Here is a 24,983-nt window from a genome sequence, read left to right as displayed (position 1 = left end):
TTCATTACTGCAGGCTCTTAACATTTTTCTCTCATTCAGAACTCTCCCACTTTTTAACCAAACAATACTAATGTTTTGTAATGATAATAACAATGATTTATTCTATTCTTTGATATTGATGAGTGATCTACAGGTTTCCTTGGATTTTTGCAGTTGATAATCCTGATATTTGTACTTTATAAATTAAATTTCTGATATAATAAGAAAGTTTACTTTCACTCTTACGCACACGTTCCTTTTTCATTTTTGTCTTGCTATGAAAATCGATCCTTACACTTTGGTGTTCTGAATAGCAGTGAAAGGTGAACGCATGGTGATCACTTCAGTGATTTCTTTAGGGGGCCGAAACAAGGCCCCATTCCCAATGATAAAAAGCAGGTATTTTTCCCAATATATGCTTTGAAATTCCAAAACAATGAAAACAAATCAAAGCAGGGTAGCCTTATTGTTCATAAATCTCCTTCACAGGCCCATAGATTACAATTTTTGCTTCAATATTTATAAACCTAATTTTTTGGCCTCTGCTTATTTCAACGAAGTAAGCTTTGACCAAATTGAAAGTCAGAAGGAGTCCAATTATACCTTAAGGATATGTGGGACGATGATCACGTGATGGTTGCGAATTTATCATAAATCTAGAACCGGACACAGTGTAGTTAAAGCATCCTGAGGAAACTCACAATGCTGTGCAGACACACTATATGACGTTACAATAAAAAAGTATGTCACATGACCTTGTATCGCAGGGGAAATGTCATCATAATTTGTCGTAATTTTGTTACCACTGCCAAGTGTCATGTGTAAATCTGTTGATTGAATTCTTGTCAAATGATAATTTTTATTTCTATTTGATATTAATTACAAGTCTCACTTTTCATATACATTGTATATTATATTTATAAAGTATGCGCCACAGTAATTTTGATAGTATAGCCTATAAGTCACCGAAATTGCTCCTACATGTATGCAATTTGCATCTAGGCATTTAGAAAAAAAAAGTCAATCGTGCGTAAAGAATGACTCTGTGCAAGTGTAAGATGATGATCTATAGTAGTGTGGAACTAGAACTGGACACGTATATCTCTCGAATCTTGCTTGGGAAATGTACAAACTGTTCTGGTGCTTTTATAATCGATCACTGTTTGCGAAAAGTACCCCCCCCCCCCCCCCATATGACGAGGATCAAATATTAACGTCCATGCTATGGAATGTTTAATTTCCTCAAGCTTTTTCATGTTTAAATTCTAAGTGCGCTTTATATCTCTAACTATTTTATATTTCAAATCATTTTTACTAACTTTACGAAACACTGCTGTGGAAACTAATGTAACAAAATATGACACACATCGGAATGTATGCGAAAAGCAGACGAGCGAAAAAGAAAAAGGTGCAAAGTCACATCATGTGTGACACATAAATTCCTTGAAAAATAGTATGGAGACGATCAAGTTAAGCTACACTACCTACCATGGCCGCGGAAGTGCTGTTGATCTTGTAAACAAAGTAGTAGCTCATATTGACGTTAATTAAATCTAACCCCGTGGTTTGAAGGAAGACGAATTGTAGAGCTAGACGTTTTGTCCAAAGCTATGTTGTGTGTAGTATATGTATATACAGTGAAACTTCTCTAAACCGACCGGCTCTCGGACCAATAAAAACGGCCGGTTTATAGGGATGGCCCGTTTACCGAGAATTTAGCATTTAGAGACATTTTATCTCAATATTGTCAAAGTAGGTACTGTTCATTTTGTTCTGGTGATCTATGATAAATTATCGGTAGAGATCAAATTAGTCCGTTTCTACCTGCAGGTAATTATAAATTCTCGCTGAAATCATCTAATTTTAAACTGAATATCTATAACAGGATACTTAAACAAGAGGCCCAGGGGCCTTATAGGTCACCTGAGTATCATGTAACAACCTTCCAATGTTTGAATTAGGTTTGTGTTTAAATATAAGAATTTTACTTTTGGATGGAAGAAACATTGAATAGCTATGTGGTCAGCCCCGCCTTTGCACCAGAACCCCTGACCCAGGGGCCATAAATTTCAGTTTTGAAAGAAGCATCCTTGATCATCATTATCATACTATTAGTTTGTCTACTTAATACCCAGCAGCAGAGGAGAAGATTTTCAAAGAAATAAAATGCATTTTCACTATATGATCAATAGGGCCCCACCCTAATACCAGAACCCCTCACCCAGGGGCCATGAATTTCACAATTTTGAAAGAGGCATCCTTGCTCATCATAACCATGCTATTGGTTTGTCTACTTAATACCCAAGGACAGAGAAGAAGATTTTCAAAGAAATAATGCATTTTCACTATATGACTTATAGAGCCCCACCCTAGCACCAGAACCCCTGATCCAGGGGCCATGAATTTCACAATTTTTAACAAGAGGTACTGTGAGCAATGCTCACTAAGAATACCCCCCGCTTACCCCAATCTCCCAAAGGGTGTTGGTAATAGGTATAAACTACCTCTTTTCTGAGTGTTGCTACTTCGATGTCCAGTGCGCATGACCTTTGACCTTTTGACCCCAAAATCGATAGGGAACATCTTCATCCCATGGGTAGTCCATATGTATGATATGGTGACTGTAGGTGGAAAGGATAACACTTTAGAGCACGGAAACCATATTGCTACTTCGATGTCCAGTGTGCTTGACCTTTGACCTTTTGACCCCAAAATCAATAGGGAACATCTTCATCCCATGGGTAGTCCATATGTATGATATGGTGACTGTAGGTGGAAAGGATAACGCTTTAGAGCCCGGAAACCATATTGCTACTTCAATGTCCAGTGCGCTTGACCTTTGACCTTTTGACCCCAAAATCGATAGGGAACATCTTCATCCCATGGGTAGTCCATATGTATGATATGGTGACTGTAGGTGGAAAGGATAACGCTTTAGAGCCCGGAAACCATATTGCTACTTCAATGTCCAGTGCGCTTGACCTTTGACCTTTTGACCCCAAAATCGATAGGGAACATCTTCATCCTATGGGTAGTCCATATGTATGATATGGTGACTGTAGGTGGAAAGGATAACACTTTAGAGCACGGAAACCATATTGCTACTTCGATGTCCAGTGTGCTTGACCTTTGACCTTTTGACCCCAAAATCGATAGGGAACATCTTCATCCCATGGGTAGTCCATATATATGATATGGTGACGGTAGGTGGAAAGGATAATGCTTTAGAGCCCGGAAACCATTGCGTCTACAGACGGACGGACGGACAACCCGATTCCAGTATACCCCCCCACAACTTGTTGCGGGGGGTATAAAGAGGCATCCTTGCTCATCATTACCATGCTATTAGTTTGTCTACTTTTAAAATACCCAGAGACAGAGAAGATTTTCAAAGAATTTCTACATTTTCACTATATGACCAATAGAGCCCCACCCTAACACAAGAACCCCTGCCCCAGGGGCCATGAATTTCACAATTTTGGTAGAGGGCTCAATGTTCATTATAATTATGCCCACAGTTTGGCTTCTTGATGTCCAGGAGTAAAGAAGAAGATTTTTTAAAATTACACTCATTTTGATGGTTTTTGCCCCACCCCTCAGGCCCCAGGGGGGCAGGGACCACGAATTTCACAATTTTTGTTCCCCTCCACCCACAGATGCTATATGCCAAAATTGGTTCAGGGGTTTCAGAGAAGAAGCTGAAAATGTTCAAATGTTAACGCACGACGACGGACAAAAACAGATAGCAAATAGGTCACCTGAATGAATTCAGGTGACCTAAAAAAACACAGAAACCTATTATTGAAATTCCTCTTACCTATAAACACTGTTTACATTCATCACTTATATCATTAACAAATTTGTTTTGACGTTTTTAAAAAGTACAGTAGTAAATATGAAATTGTAATTTGAATATTTCTTAGGAATTTTAAGTCTATGGAAACCAAGAAAATTTATTTATTATTTAATAATTATCATTAACAGTCATGGGTTTGTTCTTGATCAACTACTGCTTATATCCATGCCATAGTATGGTGTAACAATATGGCGTTTGATACATATTCATTCAATATGTTTATAACTGTTTTTACACTTTGTACAGAATTTAGAAGGGTGGATTGGATTAGACAAGTGTCACTTAATACCCATGATAGCACAGGTAAACAATAGAAATTAAAGAGGCCACTTGTGTTTTTCACACCTCCAGTAGATAATTTCCCACCTGGCCAGTTGGTCAGTCAATTTGCACACCTGGCCGATTTTGATCACCCTCTGGCCAAACTTTTCTAGTTTTCAAAAAGTGGCCAGTATTATAAGGGTAAATTACACATGTTTGTTAACAAATGTACTTTAAAAAGTGGCCGATGTCCGGTTTTCAGGGGTGGCCGGTTTTGTAAGACTTTCTTTGTAAGCAAATGTTAAGATTTCTGCCAGGACTTTGAAAATCGGCCGATATTCAGGGAGAACTGGTTTTCTGAGGGGCCGGTTTGGAGAAGTTTCAGTGTATATTTTTTTTAAAAATTGAAAAAATTTATTTGTTTTCATTAACTCAATTTTTGTTCAATAATTATGAAAATTCTAAATGTTACAATAGGTTCAATTCTACCAATGTATCCCCCCCCCCCCCCCCCCCCCCCCCCCCAATGACAATGAGCTTTTTTTAATTTTGTAGTGCAAATGAATTGATACGGTCCCCTCCCCCATTACTTTTAAAAGTAGTTGTAGATGAAAAAAATATAAGCTTGAAAGTTATTGATAAAAAATATTTTGCCAACCCTAACTCCAAGTGAACATATCAATGTATAACTTCAAGGATGCCTACCTCAAAATCGAGATTAGCTTCGTCACTTCATATTTCTAGAGGAAGTTAGGTATATGAATAACTTTTAATTGCAGTGTTTGCCAAAAAATTTATTGACAGGTTTTTGAGCAGTGCTCCATTTAGAGTCTGGACTACCCTGTTTTTGAGTACTAATTTTCACCCCAAATACTTAAATATTCCCAATTTCTTATTATGTGGTTATGTTTAAGCATCTTATTATTATTTATTTTACATTCTGCATATATTCTAAAGATTATTGTAAAAGATATATATGAAAATTCCATCAAATTATTTTTTTAAATTGAAAATCAGAATAATCTTGGAAATTCAGAATTTTCGAAAAGGGGGGTAATTCAAAGCTTATTACCACCCTTGTATACTTAGAAAGTGGTCATGAGTTATACACATTGTAAAGGACATCCTGATGGTGCTTCATGAAAAAAAGAAAAAATATTCATGGACAAGTTATTTTTGGCCACATCATCCCACATGTCCTTAATGCACTCTGGATTGGTTTTCTCCCTACTTCTTTGTAAACATTTTTTTCCAATTTGAAGCAAATGTCGCTATTTTTCCCAAATGGAAAGACCCAGGCCCTTGAAATCAAGACCTTAAAAAAACTTGCGCTTTGTGAACGGTGAATGCATGATGAACGCAAAACTGTAAACGGAGAGCGCTCGGTGAGCAAACAGGAAAATGGTAAAGTAAAATGTTTCAGGGACTGTAGGTCACATTGCATTAACTGATCAAGTTTGATGATTCTAATCCAAATAATTGTCCCGTTACGAGTCGGGCAGGATTTTGCCATATTTGGCCATATCGTCTTCATCTGACCTAACTTTATACTTTAAAGTGTGACTCCTCCTCTACCCAAGATGTATCAGCTGAAAAAAGTTTTATAATTCTAGATCTCATTGTATTTAGGTTACGAGCCGGACACAAAGCAGGACTCAAGGATGGACACGATCGCCATACCATAATACGTCAGCCATCTAAAGACAGGCGTATAACAATATAATGTGATGTTTTCATTTAAAAATACATTATATAGTATTATCACAGTATAATATTCTGCAATAGATTTGATATTGTTCTTTTTATATCTATTGGTAAATTTGATTTTCTACTAAAAATCAAATTTACCAATAGATATTGATGCCTGATTGTTACATAATTATTCAGATTCTTTAATTCCGGGCCAATATATTATATATATTGCCATTATATCATGTTGAAGACTTCAGTTGAATAATAAATAAATTATCAAAGGAAATATGGACAGCTGTGAGCAACTGACATCAATACAGCCATGCAAGCAGAAATCCAGACTTTCTGTTCTTACCTACGATTATGAGCCATGGAGCACACACTTCTAAAGTAGCGTTTCTCCACACATTAAACACACAGTGGTACACAAAGGAGTCACACGAGTTGTCAATAGCTGAGCAGTTTTTCCGGGCTGCTGCTTCCACGTATGTTTGTTTGTCTGTCGGACACTGTTCTACGATTTCTATCGTCGATGTCGATAGGTTGCAGGGTATCTCAAAACCAGTAACCCCAAGAATCTGATTAAATATAACAAAAAAACTTGAATGCATAGATGTGGCTATAGTACATGAGAGTGGTGGTGGTTTTGATGTGTTACTCTATACAAATGCCTGTTTATTAATAACATGAGAACAATCAGTTTTCTTATAAATCACAAACAAATAGTCAATATAACTTTAATATTGGCTTTGAGTTGGTACCAAGATGTAAAAATACCAGTATGCGGCAACAACAAATAATATAACACAGGTGCTAATTTTAATTAAACCGGCAAAAATACTCATGATTTGTTGAAAATTCATAATCAATAAGCATGATCATTAAGTTTCATTTTAAATTTCTTTTCATCAATTTACCAAGTTGTATCAGATTTTATAAAATGTCACAGACATTTGAAGAAAACCATTTGTCAAAGAACTTAATGGCATTAACAAACCTACTTTGCTTATAATATATTATAGTTCAGGGTATGAATTACTTTAAAATCTTGGGTGGTACAAAGAAATGCCCCCTCACTAAACAGACATACCGTAGACTGATGAAATACCAGCATAGGAGTTAAATTATTGCCTTTGACATAATTTTTTAAAAATTATTATGAATAATTGATTATCATTGCAAAATATAAACTTCCTCACTATCAATAGTTACCAGATTTTTATTTTATCCATGCAGTGAATAAAATTTCCTTGGGAGATATATTTTTATCATGTGCAAAGTTTTATCTTTTAAAGATTTTTGCAAAAACCTATGACATCACATGAGGATCAATCTATATATATTAACCTTAAAAGTTTTACTGCAATTTACATTTCTCTTCAGATACACACACTGACAAAGTTTGTTGATTCTAGAACTCAAATCTACAAGAATCCAAACAAGAGGTCCAGGAGCCTTATAGGTCACCTGAGTATCATGTAACAACCTTCCAATGTTTGAATTAGGTTTGTGTTTAAATATAAGAATTTTACTTTTGGATGGAAGAAACATTGAATAGCTATGTGGTCAGCCCCGCCTTTGCACCAGAACCCCTGACCCAGGGGCCATAAATTTCAGTTTTGAAAGAAGCATCCTTGATCATCATTATCATACTATTAGTTTGTCTACTTAATACCCAGCAGCAGAGGAGAAGATTTTCAAAGAAATAAAATGCATTTTCACTATATGATCAATAGGGCCCCACCCTAATACCAGAACCCCTCACCCAGGGGCAATAAATTTCACAATTTTGAAAGAGGCATCCTTGCTCATCATAATCATGCTATTGGTTTGTCTACTTAATACCCAAGGACAGAGAAGATTTTCAAAGAAATAATACATTTTCACTATATGACTTATAGAGCCCCACCCTAGCACCAGAACCCCTGATCCAGGGGCCATGAATTTCACAATTTTTAACAAGAGGTACTGTGAGCAATGCTCACTAAGAATACCCCCCACTTACCCCAATCTCCCAAAGGGTGTTGGTAATAGGTATAAACTACCTCTTTTCTGAGTGTTGCTACTTCGATGTCCAGTGCGCATGACCTTTGACCTTTTGACCCCAAAGTCGATAGGGAACATCTTCATCCCATGGGTAGTCCATATGTATGATATGGTGACTGTAGGTGGAAAGGATAACGCTTTAGAGCCCGGAAACCATATTGCTACTTCAATGTCCAGTGTGCTTGACCTTTGACCTTTTGACCCCAAAATCAATAGGGAACATCTTCATCCCATTAGTAGTCCATATATATGATATGGTGACTGTAGGTGGAAAGGATAATGCTTTAGAGCCCGGAAACCATATTGCTACTTCAATGTCCAGTGCACTTGACCTTTGACCTTTTGACCCCAAAATCGATAGGGAACATCTTCATCCCATGGGTAGTCCATATGTTTGATATGGTGACTGTAGGTGGAAAGGATAACGCTTTAGAGCCCGGAAACCATATTGCTACTCCAATGTCCAGTGCGCTTGACCTTTGACCTTTTGACCCCAAAATCGATAGGGAACATCTTCATCCTATGGGTAGTCCATATGTATGATATGGTGACTGTAGGTGGAAAGGATAACACTTTAGAGCACGGAAACCATATTGCTACTTCGATGTCCAGTGTGCTTGACCTTTGACCTTTTGACCCCAAAATCGATAGGGAACATCTTCATCCCATGGGTAGTCCATATATATGATATGGTGACGGTAGGTGGAAAGGATAATGCTTTAGAGCCCGGAAACCATTGCGTCTACAGACGGACGGACAGACGGACAACTCGATTCCAGTATACCCCCCCCACAACTTGTTGCGGGGGGTATAAAGAGGCATCCTTGCTCATCATTACCATGCTATTAGTTTGTCTACTTAATACCCAGAGACAGAGAAGATTTTCAAAGAATTTCTACATTTTCACTATATGACCAATAGAGCCCCACCCTAACACAAGAACCCCTGCCCCAGGGGCCATGAATTTCACAATTTTGGTAGAGGGCTCAATGCTCATTATAATTATGCCCACAGTTTGGCTTCTTGATGTCCAGGAGTAAAGAAGAAGATTTTTTAAAATTACACTCATTTTGATGGTTTTTGCCCCACCCCTCATGCCCCAGGGGGGCAGGGACCACGAATTTCACAATTTTTGTTCCCCTTCATCCACAGATGCTATATGCCAAAATTGGTTGAAATTGGTTCAGGGGTTTCAGAGAAGAAGCTGAAAATGTTCAAATGTTAACACACGACGCACGACGAAGGACAAAAACAGATAGCAATAGGTCACCTGAATGAATTCAGGTGACCTAAAAAGTGCTATGTCATATTGGCCATATCATCTTAATTATGGCTTGCAGTAAACCCTTGATTTAAGGCACAACAGACCTTCTTCCTAAGATGCATTAACTGACCAAGTTCAATGATTTTAGACCAAATAATTGTCCAGTTACGAATCCGACAAGATTTTGTCATATTTGGCCATATCGTCTTAACTAAAGGTCACAGTGACCTACCTTTAAAGTGTGACCACGCTCTACCCAAGATGTATCATCTGACAAAGTTTGATGATTCTAGGTCTCATACCTTATTTAAGTTATGAGCCGGACACGAGGCTGCATAGACAGACGGACAGACACGATTGCCATAACATGATACGTACCGTCTTTGACGGGCGTATAAATTTTTTTACTAAAGCAGAAACTCGGGAGCAATAACATCCACGAGAAAGAATCTATAAATAGACGCCCTGGAGGAAAGAAGAACAGGCAAACACGTACGACAAAGTGGTTGAGGGGTTGGTGCCATCACTGCCTCCTCTCTTACTTACATAAAATTCATTACAGACAAACGCCAAATTAAACCCAGACAATTTAGTGATCACTAAACAACAAATATAGTATAAAGCATGCGTGTAACAACAGCAAAGGAGTAGCCATACCAAACAGCAGGGTTACGTTCAAGATAGTATTAAGCAGCTTACCTAGCTGCTATGCTAGATATCTATGGCTATTGAACACGTTGTATGAATTAACATTTGTTATCCCTACATAGGGCTAGCCTAGATGTTTATTCAATTTCATAGCACTATACATATCCGCTACAATCTTAAACGCAGCCCAGAACACCACAAAATAAATTTTCATTTTTGTCGACACGTACATACACCGGAACCACCTACCAGACTCAGTCATGCATGCAGACATTGTAGAGGGATTTAAAACCATCCTACAGGAACATCACCGCCAATAAAACCTGGCGCTCTCTCTTCCGTTGTATAAAAACCAAAATATTTGTGTTCTACAACATTCTTCATATAGATACAAGTTGCATGTTAGAATAATCTTAGAATAGATCTGTGTCTCGGGACAGGCCCTCACCATCGGGTCCGCGTCGGCCATTATCACATTAATGGTGGAACATTCTATAAATTATCCGATGATATGAAAGGGACGGAACGCCATTGTGTAATGTTATAATGTCCATTGTATATATGTCTCTAATCATAAAAGTTTGGGTTTTTTTTATGTCATTACCCCTTATCAGGTCCATAATTGGTCAATATATCGTATCATATATAATGAATGATAAATAACAGGTCTGGTCCAGTTCTATTTTTACCTACTTTTTCCTTTACTTTCATTTCGTGGCCAAACGCAGGAATGGCGCAATATGGTGTGTACCAAATTTCTTGATTTCTTACACTGACGATGAATACCACAAAAATATTGGACAAAAAATGATTACTTTCTAACCTTTCAAATTTGCATCAATAACTACACCCAGTTCCATTTTCTAGGAGCTTAGGATCAAAGTTACATGATAAGAAGTCTAGAATGTCTTACAAATCTGTAAAAAGTTTACCTTCATGCATTTTTACATAATTAAAGGTTTTTCATGCATTTCCTCTACATTCTCCACCCTCCAGTGCTCGAGCTGGGCTTCGCCATTGGCGAATTTTTTTCAAAAATGGTGAAAAAAAATTGAAAGTGGCGAAGATCCCTTTTTGCAATAAATTGCATTTTAAATCCTTTGTCAGTAACGCATTATAGCCTGTTTGTTTATGCAGTCAAAATCTGTTTATTCAGTCAACGCGTGCGACCGGAAATCTCGCGTCGCTCCAGTGCACACAGAGCTGGTCACAGCCTCAGGTAATTTATGGTTGCAAGAAAGTCAGTGATTATGTAATAAAGTACATCGGACAGCTGTTTACCCTGCTGTGGTCAATTATTTAACATTTAAAGTCTTATTCATTATCGTGTTATCATCTCCACATTAATGTCAATTCTTAACCAGAGAACCGACCGGTAATTAAATTGGCCGTATTATTGTGTATAATGTATATATGAATACATCAATTGTTTGTTTTTGCGGCCAAACTCGTTGATTACAAGATTTTGGATTTGATGTGTTTGATTTTAGTTCGAATATTTCATAAACAATGCGGTCGGTCACCATTGATATGGACATACCAATTTTAAAAAATAATTTTCTTTGAAGTTCGGTGTGCAACAGTATAACAAGAGGCCCAAGGGCCTAGAATCGCTCTTCTGATAAATTGTACAACCCCACCATTTCTATTCTTAGCCTCTTAGTATTCTAAATCTTTAGTTAAATCCTAAGAATTCAAAAAAAGTAGGTGAATGTGACCTACTTTTTGGTTTACACATTTTGAGAACCCAAGAAATATCAACTGACAAAGTTTGATGATTTTAAGCCAATTAGTATCTGAATATTGAAATATAGCTGTCAAATTCCAATCGTAGGTCATGGTGACCTACTTTTTGGTCATCGAACTCCGAACATGCAAGACCCATCAACTGACAAAGTTTGATGACTGTAGGTCAAATAGTATCTGAAATATATAAATATAGCCGTCAAATTCCAAAAGTAGGTCAAGATGACCTACTTTTTCGTCAACACCCTTCAAACATGCAAGACCCAACAACTGACAACGTTTGATGACTGTAGGTCAAATAGTATCTGAATTATATAAATATAGCCGTCCAATTCCAAAAGTAGGTCAAGGTGACCTACTTTTTGGTCAACACCCTTTGAACATGCAAGACGCATCAACTGACAAAGTTTGATGACTGTAGGTCAAATAGTATCTGAAATATATAAATATAGGTGTCCAATTCCAAAAGTAGGTCAAGTTGACCTACTTTTTGGTCGAAACCCTTCGAACATGCAAGACCCATCAACTGACAAAGTTTGATGACTGTAGGTCAAATAGTATCTGAATATATAAATATAGCCGTCAAATTCCAAAAGTAGGTCAAGGTGACCTACTTTTTGGTCGACACACTCCGTTGACTCAAGATGCATCAACTGTCAAAGTTTGATGATTGTAGGTCAAATAGTGTCTGAAATATAGTAATTTAGTTGTCAAATACCAAAAGTAGGTCATGGTGACCTACTTTTTGGTCGACACAAACCGAAGACGAAGACGCATCAACTGACAAAGTTTGATGATCCTAGGTTTTACAGTGCCCAAAATATGCATCTAAAATTGAAAATGTGAAATTTGAATATCTGCAAAATTCAAAAAGTAGGTCACTGTGACCTACTTTTTTTATAAATATGTTTCAAGGCCTCAAGATGCATCAACTTACAAGATTTGATGATTCTAAACCTCTCGGTATTTGAAATAACAACTTAAAATATATCTATAAATGATAAGCCATAAAATTCAGAAAGTAGGTCACGGTGACCTATTTTTCAGTTGACGCATTTCAAGGTCCCATGATCCACCAAGTGACAAGTTTTGATGATCATAGGCTTCAAAGTGTCCAAGATATGCATCAAAATTAATTTTAAAATAAATACCTGCAAAATTCAAAAAGTAGGTCACCGTGACCTACTTTTGAGACAACTTGACACAAGGTCCTAAGATGCATCAACTGTCAAAATTTGATGATCCTAGTCCTTATAATGGCTAAAATATCTAAGATTTAAGGAATTTAAAAAAAATTTAAATTTAGGTCAACTTTGAAGTGACCTTGAGACCACGCCCTTTGCCCCAGGGTAATGCCTTGAACAATTTTTAATCTACAACATATCCTCATCCTTATGTGAAGTTTGGTGATAATCTGCCCTGTGGTTCTTGAGAAGAAGATTTTTTAGCAACCACTACTTTTGTTTGTATTTTCCTGATTATCTCCCCTTGTTAAAGGGTCACATCCCTTTATTTAGTATGTATGAAAGCCCTTGGGCCAATGATACCCTGTACCAAATTTGAAAGAAATTGGCCAAGGGGTTCTTGAGTTATAGCCCTTTTTCTAAAAAGTTTACGCACACCGCACAAATGGCCATAGCATTAGCTCTTTGAGCCTTTGGCTCAGAAGAGCTAAAAATGCTAATCTCATAAGACTATGCACCCCATTCTATTTTGACACTAAACTTGTAGCTTCTGACCCTAGTCAGTCTAAAATTAAAAACATAACTATGTTTGGCTTTACTGTCAACCCCACCTGCTCAAACATCTGATTCTGTCCAAATTGCAAAATCTTCCATACAAAAACGGAAATTTAATAGGGAATGGTTGAGATACGACTCTAAATTGGGCTTGATGTTTTGTGACATCTGCATTTCGGGCAATGTACACAATGTTTTCACTGAGGGGTGTAGCATCATGAAGTTTATATTTATATGATTTATTATCTGAATTTTGATTTCCATAATAGAATTTATCAAACAAAAAAACTTATTATTTCAGAAATTTAAGAAGTGTTTAGGTATGGTAGCTGGATATGATTAAGTAATGTAACTGATTCAAAATGCTAAAATAAGTGTAATGAATAAAATAATATATAATATGATGGAAATAATTGTAAAGCATGCGATTATTTGTGCCGCGCCGCTCCCCGAAAAAGTGGCGAAAGGGAATTCTGGTCCAGTGGGAGCACTGCCACCCTCGTAAAGTAATCAAATTTATACTTCGAATTTTGCTGTGCACATGCACAACATGATACATAAAACAACTGACCTGTTTAAAAGATGCACCTTAATCATCATTTATATTTTCAAAAACAGGTAAAAGTAGGTAGAAGTAGCTACTTTAAGTAGGTTTAAATACCTAAGTAGCTTTTAATAGCTACATAGGCCATAGGTAGAAATAGTCTTAGGACTGGACTTGAAAATTAACAGGTTGGGAACACTTCCCCTATAGCGAGATATTCTCGCTAAAATGTGATTATCCCTCTTTAGCGAGAAATAAACCTTACCATAAACAGGTGTTTTGGCAACTTTATTTAAAATAATGGCAAATCCCGTGCAACGCTGAATAAGTGCGACACGCACTCAACATGATGCCCATTGTTTCTATGAAATTGACAACATAGTCATGAAATTGCATATCAAAGTTGCTGCGTAAAAGGGAAGCAATCTGATATTCGATACACATCGTGAGTGTTTTTGTTTTAATTGATATAGTTGCAGAAGTATCAGACATTTTAGCACTTTTTCTTCTTTTCACGTGAATCACGAAGAGATGTACTCCACAGGTGTTTTTTTCGGTTGTACGGGATATATTTATTCTGGCTAGAGAGGGATAATCGCGTTTTAGCGAGAATATCTCGCTATTGGGGAAGTGTTCCCAACCTGATTAAAGAAATAATAACTAATATTTTTACCCACGCAATCATTCATCCTTGCGACACGGCAATTAACTATAATAGGCCTAATTTAATCATGTCAATATGAAAATCGCTAGGCCTAACAAAGATACAGCTGATATTTTAAAGTGAAAGTACATTTTTTCTTGGAATTCACTAGGCCTTTGTTAAGAAAAGAATGGCTTCTAATATTTATCAAAGACTACATAATATAGGCTAATAATTACTAGAATTTTAGTCTTTTGAGAGCACATATGTGTGTGTGTGTGTGTATATATATATATATATACACGCACACACACACACACACACACACACACACAGGCAGCATTATATATATATATATATATATATATATATATATATATATATATCAGATGAAAAGCATCATAATACTAGGCTAATTTCGTCAAAATCTTTGGAACATCTATACAGGGGGTAGGCCTAAACGCAGGACTAGTATCATAATCTTATTCTTACCTGAAATATGACAAACAGCACACAGAGGATGGAAAACCACTGAACACGCGCCATGGTTTTTAAAAAAAAAAAAAGGGTGTTGCTAAAACGCGTATGTACGAAAGCCGGATGGGTATTTTTGAAAAGTGAAAAAAAAAAAAGTGTAATTCGTTATATAACGAGTTCGCATCTCGTTATAAGAAGTTAATTATCTCAATTTGATTAAAATTAGTTGTTTTGAATCCGTTAGATCTACCGCTTCTCAAACACAGGTACTTGGGGCATGGATCATGATCACCCCCCCCCCCCCATTATTAAAATTTAAATTTTTTTTCGACCAAAATATTATTTTTTTTCTTCATATGTTTTGTAGATATGCATTTAGGATCACCCAAAAATGTTACTTTTCGTCTCTGTTACGTATTCGTCAAAATCACGTTCTCAGTCATTATAAGGAGAGCCCCAAGTGGCTGTGTTCTCAAACTGTATCTTTGTGTAGCGACATAGCAATAACGAATCGGATCAAAAGATCTTATTTTAATCAGATCGATTATCTCGTCATATAACGAGTACAGTATCTTGTTACGAGTTAGTATCTCGTTAATATAACGAGCTACAATATTTATGGAGCGCCAAATTAACACAAACTCAAATAATTGAAGATATCTTCAATTATTTGAAGATATCATCAATTCAATCATTGCTCTCTTTAATTGAATTAATGCGCGCATTACTTCTTCAATTCAATTGATGAGAGCATCAATTTCGTAGAAATATTGCTCGCAATTTAATTAATTTAGAGCTCGATATAAATGATTTGATGATCTCTTTAATTCAATTGAAGATATCTTTCATTATTTAAAATGCTTTTGTATAAGGAATTAATGCGCCCATCAATTCTTTTAAAGAGGACAACAATTCAATTAAAGAGATCATTACGGTATGTTGAATTGAAAATATCTTTAATTATATGAACTTGCTCTCTCTAAAAGAATTGTTGCTCTCTTCAAATGAATTAAAGATATTCAATTGAAGACAGCAATATGTGAATTATTGCGCACATCAAATCAATTATTGCTCTTATCAAATGAATTAAACCAGGCTGAAGCTAGCAGCCACTAACCAGCAGCCAATAAGCACGTAGAAGCTAGCAGCCACTAAGGAAATCATCAAAGGACTGAGAGTACTCATAGAAAAATATTTAATTTGAAACCTATTTTAAAGGAAATTTTGAATTTAATTCATGTTTTGAATTAATTAATATCAATCGCAACACCCATGGGCAACTTAGCTCACACGAGAGGTTGTACATCTATGGAGAATTGAATTTATATCAGTATTTTGTAATGAAAGGATGGAAACCAATAAAATTGATCACACTTTACATTTTCTGATCTTTTTGAACAATTAATTTTGCCACCTTACATGCTTGAAAGTAAATGGACACTGATAAATTAGCTCACCAGAATATTACGATCTTGGTCATTAAAGTAGGGGTCTAGTAGCGTGACGTCATATCCGGATTGAACTCCTGTACTGGTTCACGTACTATTATTATCAAACGTATTTTTACATTTACCTGGATGTTTTTTAATTTTAAATTAGTGAAATGAATACAATAACACTATATCACTTATATTTGAGTAGACTATGGCTCCAATCTTCTTTCCATTTTTTGTCATCTAATTCGCACATAAAACCAGAGGTATATATTTATTTAATTGATATACAGGGGTATTACATGTTAAAATTATCTGTAAATTAAAAAAAAAATTCATGATATGCAATAATGCACTTGTGGAATTAAATAAAACAATTCTGCACTTGTTATATATTTGTTATCCTCTATTATGTGAAAATCATGTGCATCTTCAAAATGGCTATTTTGGCCAAAAATGTAAATATAAATTGAGATGCTGTGAAAATATTATGCTGAGAAAGGGCAGATTTTTTAAATGTATTTTAACAAGCATTCATATGTGAACATAATATGTGAGTTTGAATGAAAAATCACAAGTCAAATTTTCAAAATATTCATATTAGTGGTGTTGCAGTGCCGTATTTTTTACTGCTGAGGGCCTGTATTGAGTTCAGTTTTGTACCACCATTATTAAAAAACATGAAACTATGTTAAAATTTCACTTTTAATTATTTAGTTAGACATATTTATTTCATATTTGAGGAAAAAAATTGCAGCATCATACCTCAAATAAAATTTTATGGACATATTTTAGGACATCTTCAATGAATTCTGATATTGCCGTTTGACAAATGGGGGTACACGTATTAAAAATACCATAATTTACTCATTATACTGATAACCCCCCATTTATTTGTTTTTATCATACCCTCAAATGAACAATCCAAGTATTTAAACTCAAATTTTTGAGAAATCACAAGTAGGTCCAGGACTAGGGACCTACCTTAAGTACCAATGAATAGATTGATATGATGGAGAAAACTGTATGATGTGGGGTGCTTTATTATCTCAAGACTGATCCTATTTTCATGTGCCAATCCATTTGAAATCATATTGCTTTCAAAAACCTTTTCTGTAAATTAGCTCACCTGAAGAGTGATAATCATTGCTTTGTAACAAAAGAAATGAACAAAAGAAATCTGTTGAGCAAGTGGTGTAAGGAAACAGGATTAAATAAAGATACAAACACTTCCTCTGTAATATTTGGGGATGGGGAATATTACCTCCATCCGGCTAGTGTTATCAAAAGCTGTGGATTAGCTCACCTGACTTTGACATTGCACATGACCTACTAAAAACACTTTAAAACGAGTTTTATGACTGCTTTTAGAACTGTAATCTCTGAAGACAAGGCAGAAGGAACATCAAGACAAGGTAAAAGACCCCTAGAGCTATCATTCACCACTTTCTTTTTGGGGCTGTAGTGGTACCACTCGGTGGCTCCAGGGGATCGGGACAGTATTGGAGTCCCTATTTCTACTCCATGAGGAGAGACAGGGACAATGTATCCATTGATTGAGGTAGATAATACTAAGGGGTACTCAATGCCATGTAAAGAAATGCCCTATGATACCCGGAAGTATTGTTTAGCTCACCTGAACTTCAACATTTTTCGTATCTCGTAGAGAATAAAGGGGTTTTATGACCGCTTTTAGAGCATTAATCTTTAAAGACAAGGTGGATGGAACATCAAGGCAAGATAGGGAACACCTAGGACAATCATTTACCGCTTTCAGTTTGCGGCTGTAGTGGTACCATCCGGTGGCTCCCGGGATTTGGGATATATTTGGAATTCCATTTTTCTACTCTACTATGTGTCCATTGGTTCGAATACCATAGGGATCCTATATTCATTACTCGATCCCAGGCAGACAAAGGTCCCGATATACCTGGAAGTGTTGCTTACCTCTCCTGAACTATGCCATTTTTTTGTGTCTTGTAGAGAAGATAATGGTTCTGTTAGAAAAGTTCGTGTAGTACTAACTACACTCACCATAAGTTATGAGCAAGATTAAAATTTCTGACAGAGCGACAGGAAAAACAATATATATATATATATACCCGGCCTATAGTCGCGGGGATACAAAAACTTGAATCTATACAATGTGGAAACATTTGCAATTGGATATGATTTAGTATTGTCCTGCTACTTTAGAAAAGAACATTCCGGTATATTCCAATATAAAACTTTGATCTTACTCTACCACTTGAGCCCCTGGGTTAAATAAACTTGAATTTGAATCACTTAAAGATACTTGCATATTAATAATTATGACAAACCATGGTCCCGCTGTTGTTGAGATCAAGAAGATTTTTCCCTATACATGTATATCCTCATGTAAAATTTTGATTCTCTATTGTAATTGTGGCCAAGTGCTTTTTGAAAAGATTTTTAAATTACCCAATCCTATTTTTGCGTTTTCTTCAATTCTTCCCCTTTGAAGGGGACACGGACATTCATTGACGGAACTTGACATCCCTTCACCCAAGGATGATATGTACCAAGTTTGGTTGAAATTGACCCATGGGCTATGGATAATATGAAGATGTGAAAAATTGGCAACAACAAGGACGACAACAGACTTCGGACAAATTTCATTCAGAAAAGATCACTTGATTTTTTGGCTCAGGTGACCTAAACAGGGGCCATTCAACCAATATACCTTAGTAACATGTGAGAATAGCTACATCTGCATGTTAAATAACGGAAAACCAACGTTGTCAAAAGAAGAAGTGTAGAGGTTGGGGTCTACTTTGTATTTTAACCGTAAGTTTGACAGACAACAATGCTCTTAAACGTAAAACTCGCGCACAATTACTATATGTAATAATTAATTTACAAAGTAATACAATTGTTCTTGATATCAACTATCGACAGATAAATGTTCGCACGTGTCTTCTGTGTGTCAATTTTTTTGCAATTTCATATTCTCTAGCACCATTGGTTCAACTTCAACGAAACTTAGCACATACTATCCCTATGTGTAGGAAATTCAAATTTGTACAAACGAAGGAGCGCCTTCATTTCCAAAAGCAGACATTCAAGAAAAGGGAAAATGGGGAAGGCAATGAAAAGTAATGAAAGGTGAAGATAACTAACAGTGATCAATCTCACTATTCCTAAAAGGAATGTAAAACAGAGAGTTGGGCAAACACGGACCCTTGGATATACCAGAGGAGGAATCAGGTGCCTAGGAGGAGGGAACATCCCTTGTTGACCGGTCAGGGTGCCAAGAACTGCCTAACAATCGGTATGAAACACGTCAGACAGCATTTGACACAATGATAGGTTGTATTAGGATCATTATAACGACCATAGAATTTGCAAAATGCTGACTTTATACGAGACTGTACTTATGTTGAAACCCTTGTACCATCAACTTGTTTGTCAATAGCCTGTCTCGATTTAAAAACTGATCATACGCAAAACAAGTTCCTGCGTTTCGAATCAGTTGAGAGATGTAAACACCATATGCGGGTGATAATGGAATATTACTTCATAAATATGGGAATTTGACGATCTAAAGGCTCATCCCGTTTGCCATGGGAATATATCGAATCCACATATGAATGCAAAGGATTATTGTTAATATATAAAATGTCGTCGATTTATCTAAATTTCCAGTTGAAGGCCACATAAAGAGATTTTTTTCTTCTCATGTAGAAGCTTTTTGAATAAGAATATAAAAACAGGTCAGCTAACAAAGGAGCACTATTTGTGCCCATGGGAATTCCAACAGACTGTTGGAAGACCTGATCTCCAATCTAAAGAACCACTGAACCAGAAAATACAAAACTTATGTGAAAGATTCCTTAATGAATGTAGATGCAAAAATGTTCAAATAACAGTCCCGAAAGTATAATGGAACCACAATAAGGGATTTGCATATACATGTATTGGACATTTTTAAAAAAAAATCTTTTCACGAACAACTGAACCATAATTAGTTTGTTTTACATCCCGTCGGGAATTTTTTCCGCATATTGAGACATCACGTACCACAAATTTAGACCATTGCTTAGCGCCCAGAGCCGCAGCAGTGAGAGTTCTTTCATTTACCAATACCTGCTGCGACGTGGAACCTCTGTTTAAAGGTCATATCATAAAGATCCCACTTCTAAATGCCGAGTGTTTGGCGAAGGAGCAATGACTTCTAATGTTTAGGTCTTCGGTTTGACGCGACCATGGCATAAGCGGGGCTTTAACTCACGACCTTCCGGTTACGATACGAATGCCCTACCACTGAGCTACCGCGACCGACCAGGATTAGTAATGCCCTACCACTGAGCTACCGCGACCGACCAGGATTAGTAATGCCCTACCACTGAGCTACTAATGCTGATTTGCAAACATTCACATGTAAGGTAGATTCAAGTTTTCTCAAATTATTGTCCCGGGTTGGGTGGGACCACAGTATGGAACAAAGGGAATATATAAAGAAAACTTCAACAACAAAAAATCTCAAGATATACAGTGCCATGCTTAGTCATATATGTATCAATGTGCAAACATAAAAAACAGTGTAGGTTGAAGCAATAAGTCCACCATATTGATGCACGTATTACTTAAATTGATGAGAGCAATGATTGATTTGATGCACTCATCTATTCAATTTATTGCTCTCATCGATTGAAGTGGTGTGCGATTCAACGTGGTGGAGTTATTACTCGCGACTTTACATTTGGAGATCGGTATAAATGATTTGGTGATCTCTCTAATTGAAGATATCTTTAACTATTTATAACGTTTTATATAAGGAATTAATGCGAGTAACAATTCAAAATTATTGTGGATTTGTTGAATTGAAGATGTCTCTAATTATATCCATGTAGTTGCGCTCTCTCTCTCTAAAAGAATCATTGCGCGCATCAGTTGAATTAATGATCTCCTTAATTCGCTTCAAGAGAGCATCAATTCAATTATTGCGCGCATTAATAAGATTGATTGATTGCATATTGTTTAACGTCCCTCTCGAGAATTTTTTACTCATATGGAAACGTCACGCATTAATATGATATCAATAACTCAATTAGATGCGCGCTACAATTCCAATTGAAGAAGGCAATAATTCAATTAATGCGCGCATCAATTCATTTAATGCTTGCAATAATTGAATTACTGCTCTCTTCAACTGAATTGTAACGCGCATCAATTCAATTAATGCGCGCAATATTTGAATTGTTGCCCTCTTCAAATGAAATCATTGGAAAAGAGGAACAATTCAATTATATCGCTCATCAATTCAGCGGAATGATTAATTCTATCAACAATTCAATTAATGTGTGCAATAATTCAGAATTGAAGATATCGTTAATTATTTGCACCGTAAAGTACTACACATATTTTGCCTGCTTGGGATGAAATAGCTTCTAGGATCCACTACGAGGTTCAGTGGTCTCTTTGATACTTCCTGAGTAGATGAAAGAATAGACGTAAAGACCATCAATCTGTCACGACCGACTAGGGCCACCAGGTGGTACCCCTATGGCTTCAAACAGAATGCGTGGAATGATAAGTCTAGATATGGAGAATCTTTACGATGGAAAGACAAAATTCATTATACCGAGTAGTCTCTATTAACATGTATGGAAAATATCAAAATTCAGACGAGTTAAGCAATACTTCCAGTTATCACAGAGCTCTTCTTTACATGGTATCGAGTACTCCTTAGCATTATCTACCTCAATCAATGGATATATTGTCCCTGTCTCCTCTCATAGATTAGAAATAGGGACTCTAAATCTGTCGCTACCCCTAGGAGCCACCGGGTGGTACCACTACAGCCCAAAACTGAAAGCGGTGAATGATCGCTCTAGAGGTCTTCTACCTTGCCTTGATGTTCCTTCCGCCTTGTCTTCAAAGATTAATGCTCTAAATGCAGTCATCAAACCCCACTATTCTCTATGAGATACGAAAATTGTTAAAAGTTCAGGTAAGCAATACTCCCGGGTATCACAGAGCTCTTCTTCACATGACTATGAGTACCCCTTAGCATTCTCTACCTCAATCAATGGATACTTTGTCCCTGTCTCCCCTCATTGAGAAGAGATAGGGACTCCAAATCTGTCCCGACCCCCAGGAGCCACCGGGTGGTACCACTACAGCCCCAAACTGAAAGCGGTAAATGACAGCCCTAGGGGTCTGCTACATTGCCTTGATGTTCCTTCCGCCTTGTCTTCAAAAATAAGATATCTAAAGCAGGCATCAGACCTCTTTTATACTGTTTTAGTAGGTCATGCGGAATGTCAAAGTCACGTGAGCTAATTATAATCCACAGCTTTTGATAACACTAGCCGGATGGAGGTATTATTCCCCAGATATTACAGAGTGTTTATTTCATTATTTAATCCTTTTTCCTTACAGCGCTTTCTTTTCTCGATTTCTTTTGTTAGAAATCAATGTTTATCACTCTTCAGGTGAGCTAGTTTACAAAAAGTTTTAAATGAATTGGCACATGAAAATAGGATCAGTCCTGAGATAATAAAGCACCCCAAATCATAGTTTTCCCTATCATATCAATCTATTCATTGGTACTTAATGACCAAGATCGTAATATTCTGGTGAGCTAATTTATCAATGTGCATTTACTGTCATGCATGTAAGGTGGCAAAATTAATTGTTCAAAAAGATCAGAAAACGAAAAGTGTGGTCAATTTTATTTCTTTCCATCCTGGTCAATTTTATTTCTTTCCATCCTTTCATTACTAACCCGTGGGGATCCGGGTTAGAATAGGTCCTCAGTACCCCTTGCTTGTCGTAAGAGACGACTAATTGGGGGGTCCTTCGGATGAGACCGCAAAAACCGAGGTCCCGTGTCACAGAAGGTGTGGCACGATAAAGATCCCTCCCTGCGCAATGACCATAAGCGCCGAGTATAGGTCTAAATTTTTGCAGCCCTTCACTGGCATTGGTGACGTCTCCATATGAGTGAAATATTCTCGAGAGGGACGTTAAACAATATTTAATCAATCAATCAATCCTTTCATTACAAAATACTGATATAAATTCAATTCTCCATTGATGTACAGCCTCTCATGTAAGCTAAGTTGCCCATGAGTGTTGCGATTGACATTTATTAATTAAAAACTTGAATTTAATTCAAAATTTCCTTTACAATAGGTTTCAAATTAAATATTTTTCTATGAGTACTCTCAGTCCTTTGATGATTTTCCTTAGCGGCTGCTAGCTTCTACGTGCTTATTGGCTGCTGGTTAATAGCTGCTAGCATCAGCCTGGTGGTAACACACGGAACTCTGGGTAGAGAATGGACATTCTAGACAGATCCGTGTGTTTAGTCTACAGCTGACTTCCGTAAGTTTATTATAATACAGTAGCAGACAGCGGACTTCCGTCATTGTACAACACTAGTCAGTAAAAGTAGTCTGTTGACTTCGTAAGTGCATGATACAATAGTAGACAGTTGATTATTTTATTGTACAACAGTAGCTAGTTCGCTTTCGTTATTGTATACTTCAAAAGTAGAATGTTGATATCCAAATACATTTACATTCCACAGACACTTGTTTCTGTAAATGACTTATGACCTCTGTATACTAATAATTATTAGTATACAGAGGTCATAAGTCATTTACAGAAACAAGTGCCTGTGTTACATTCACTGAACTTTTCTCATATTAGGAGCGGATATATTTGTGGTTGTGCTAATAGAAAGCGCGCATGGGGAAATGAGAAATTATTTTTATTTTTTCGGCAGAATAATTCCTTTATATCAATATCATGACATGTATAAAAATTCCGAATGAATATTTAAAAAAATATATAAATATAAGTGTTGATTACTGTAATCAATACATTCCATTTTAATTCATTATTACAACGATTATGAATTTACGTTTCTGTACAAAGTTTTTACAATAAGTACTCTCCAGAATGGCAGCGTATAAAATATAGAAGCAACTCATGGGTTTTCAGATATCATTTAATAATTGATAAAACCAAAAGTTATTTTGGTTTGAATATACTACAGCTGCAAATATTTCTATTTTGGTTATTGCTTTGTTTGTATTTGTTATGTTTTGTCTGAACTTCCTTCATTGTTTCTAATCCTTTTGTATATAGTATATACAATAAAATATGTTCAAATCAAATCAACATGTTGCTGCACATCTTTTGAAGCGCACCTGCTCATTAAAAAAAAAATCTGCTGTAATATCAAGCGGAAACATCCAATATACCAAAACCTAATAAACAATCTTTTATATCTAAAGTGCTCTTACATTAATGCACGTTTTAAGTAGATTAGATTGTTTCTTAATCTTGTTTCCATTTTTAAATCAAATACATGTGTGTCATAACAATTTCCGTGTGTTTCTTGGGAACTAATTTACTATGTCTAAAATTTTTGCCGCCGATTAGATGCTTTGCATCAACATTATCTTGTATTTTTTTAAATTGACATTGCTTTCATCATAAACAATACAATATTCCTTTCTTAATGAGATGCTCATAAATATGCATACCGCATTGAAAACGAGGCTACCGTCGCACAACAAACATGTCGGATTTAGCGGAATGTACGAAGTCGGTTGGTTGCGCTACGCGAGATCTTAGTACTGTACCTTCGGTTTTGTTGAGGAAACAATAAAAACTAGT

The 24,983-nt window shown here is 36.3% G+C and overlaps 1 protein-coding gene across 7 annotated transcripts in view; it reads right to left on the bottom strand.

Moving 5' to 3' along the window:
- LOC125674697 (uncharacterized) overlaps positions 1–15,033 on the bottom strand; it is a 53,967-nt gene extending 38,934 nt beyond the window's left edge. For all 7 annotated transcript variants that reach the window (XM_048911935.2, XM_048911936.2, XM_048911940.2 and 4 more), the window contains exons 1-2: positions 14,911–15,033; positions 6,144–6,366 (exon numbers count right to left, since the gene is read on the bottom strand). In XM_048911935.2, coding sequence (XP_048767892.2) covers positions 6,144–6,366; positions 14,911–14,964 — 277 coding nt within the window. In that variant the 5' untranslated portion in view covers positions 14,965–15,033. The remainder of the gene's footprint in view (positions 1–6,143; positions 6,367–14,910) is intronic.
- Between the last annotated feature and the right edge of the window lie 9,950 nt (positions 15,034–24,983).

The sequence above is a fragment of the Ostrea edulis genome, chromosome 3, assembly GCF_947568905.1.
Source record: "Ostrea edulis chromosome 3, xbOstEdul1.1, whole genome shotgun sequence".
NCBI classification, from domain to species: domain Eukaryota; kingdom Metazoa; phylum Mollusca; class Bivalvia; order Ostreida; family Ostreidae; genus Ostrea; species Ostrea edulis.
This window is presented reverse-complemented; position numbering and strand designations above follow the sequence as displayed.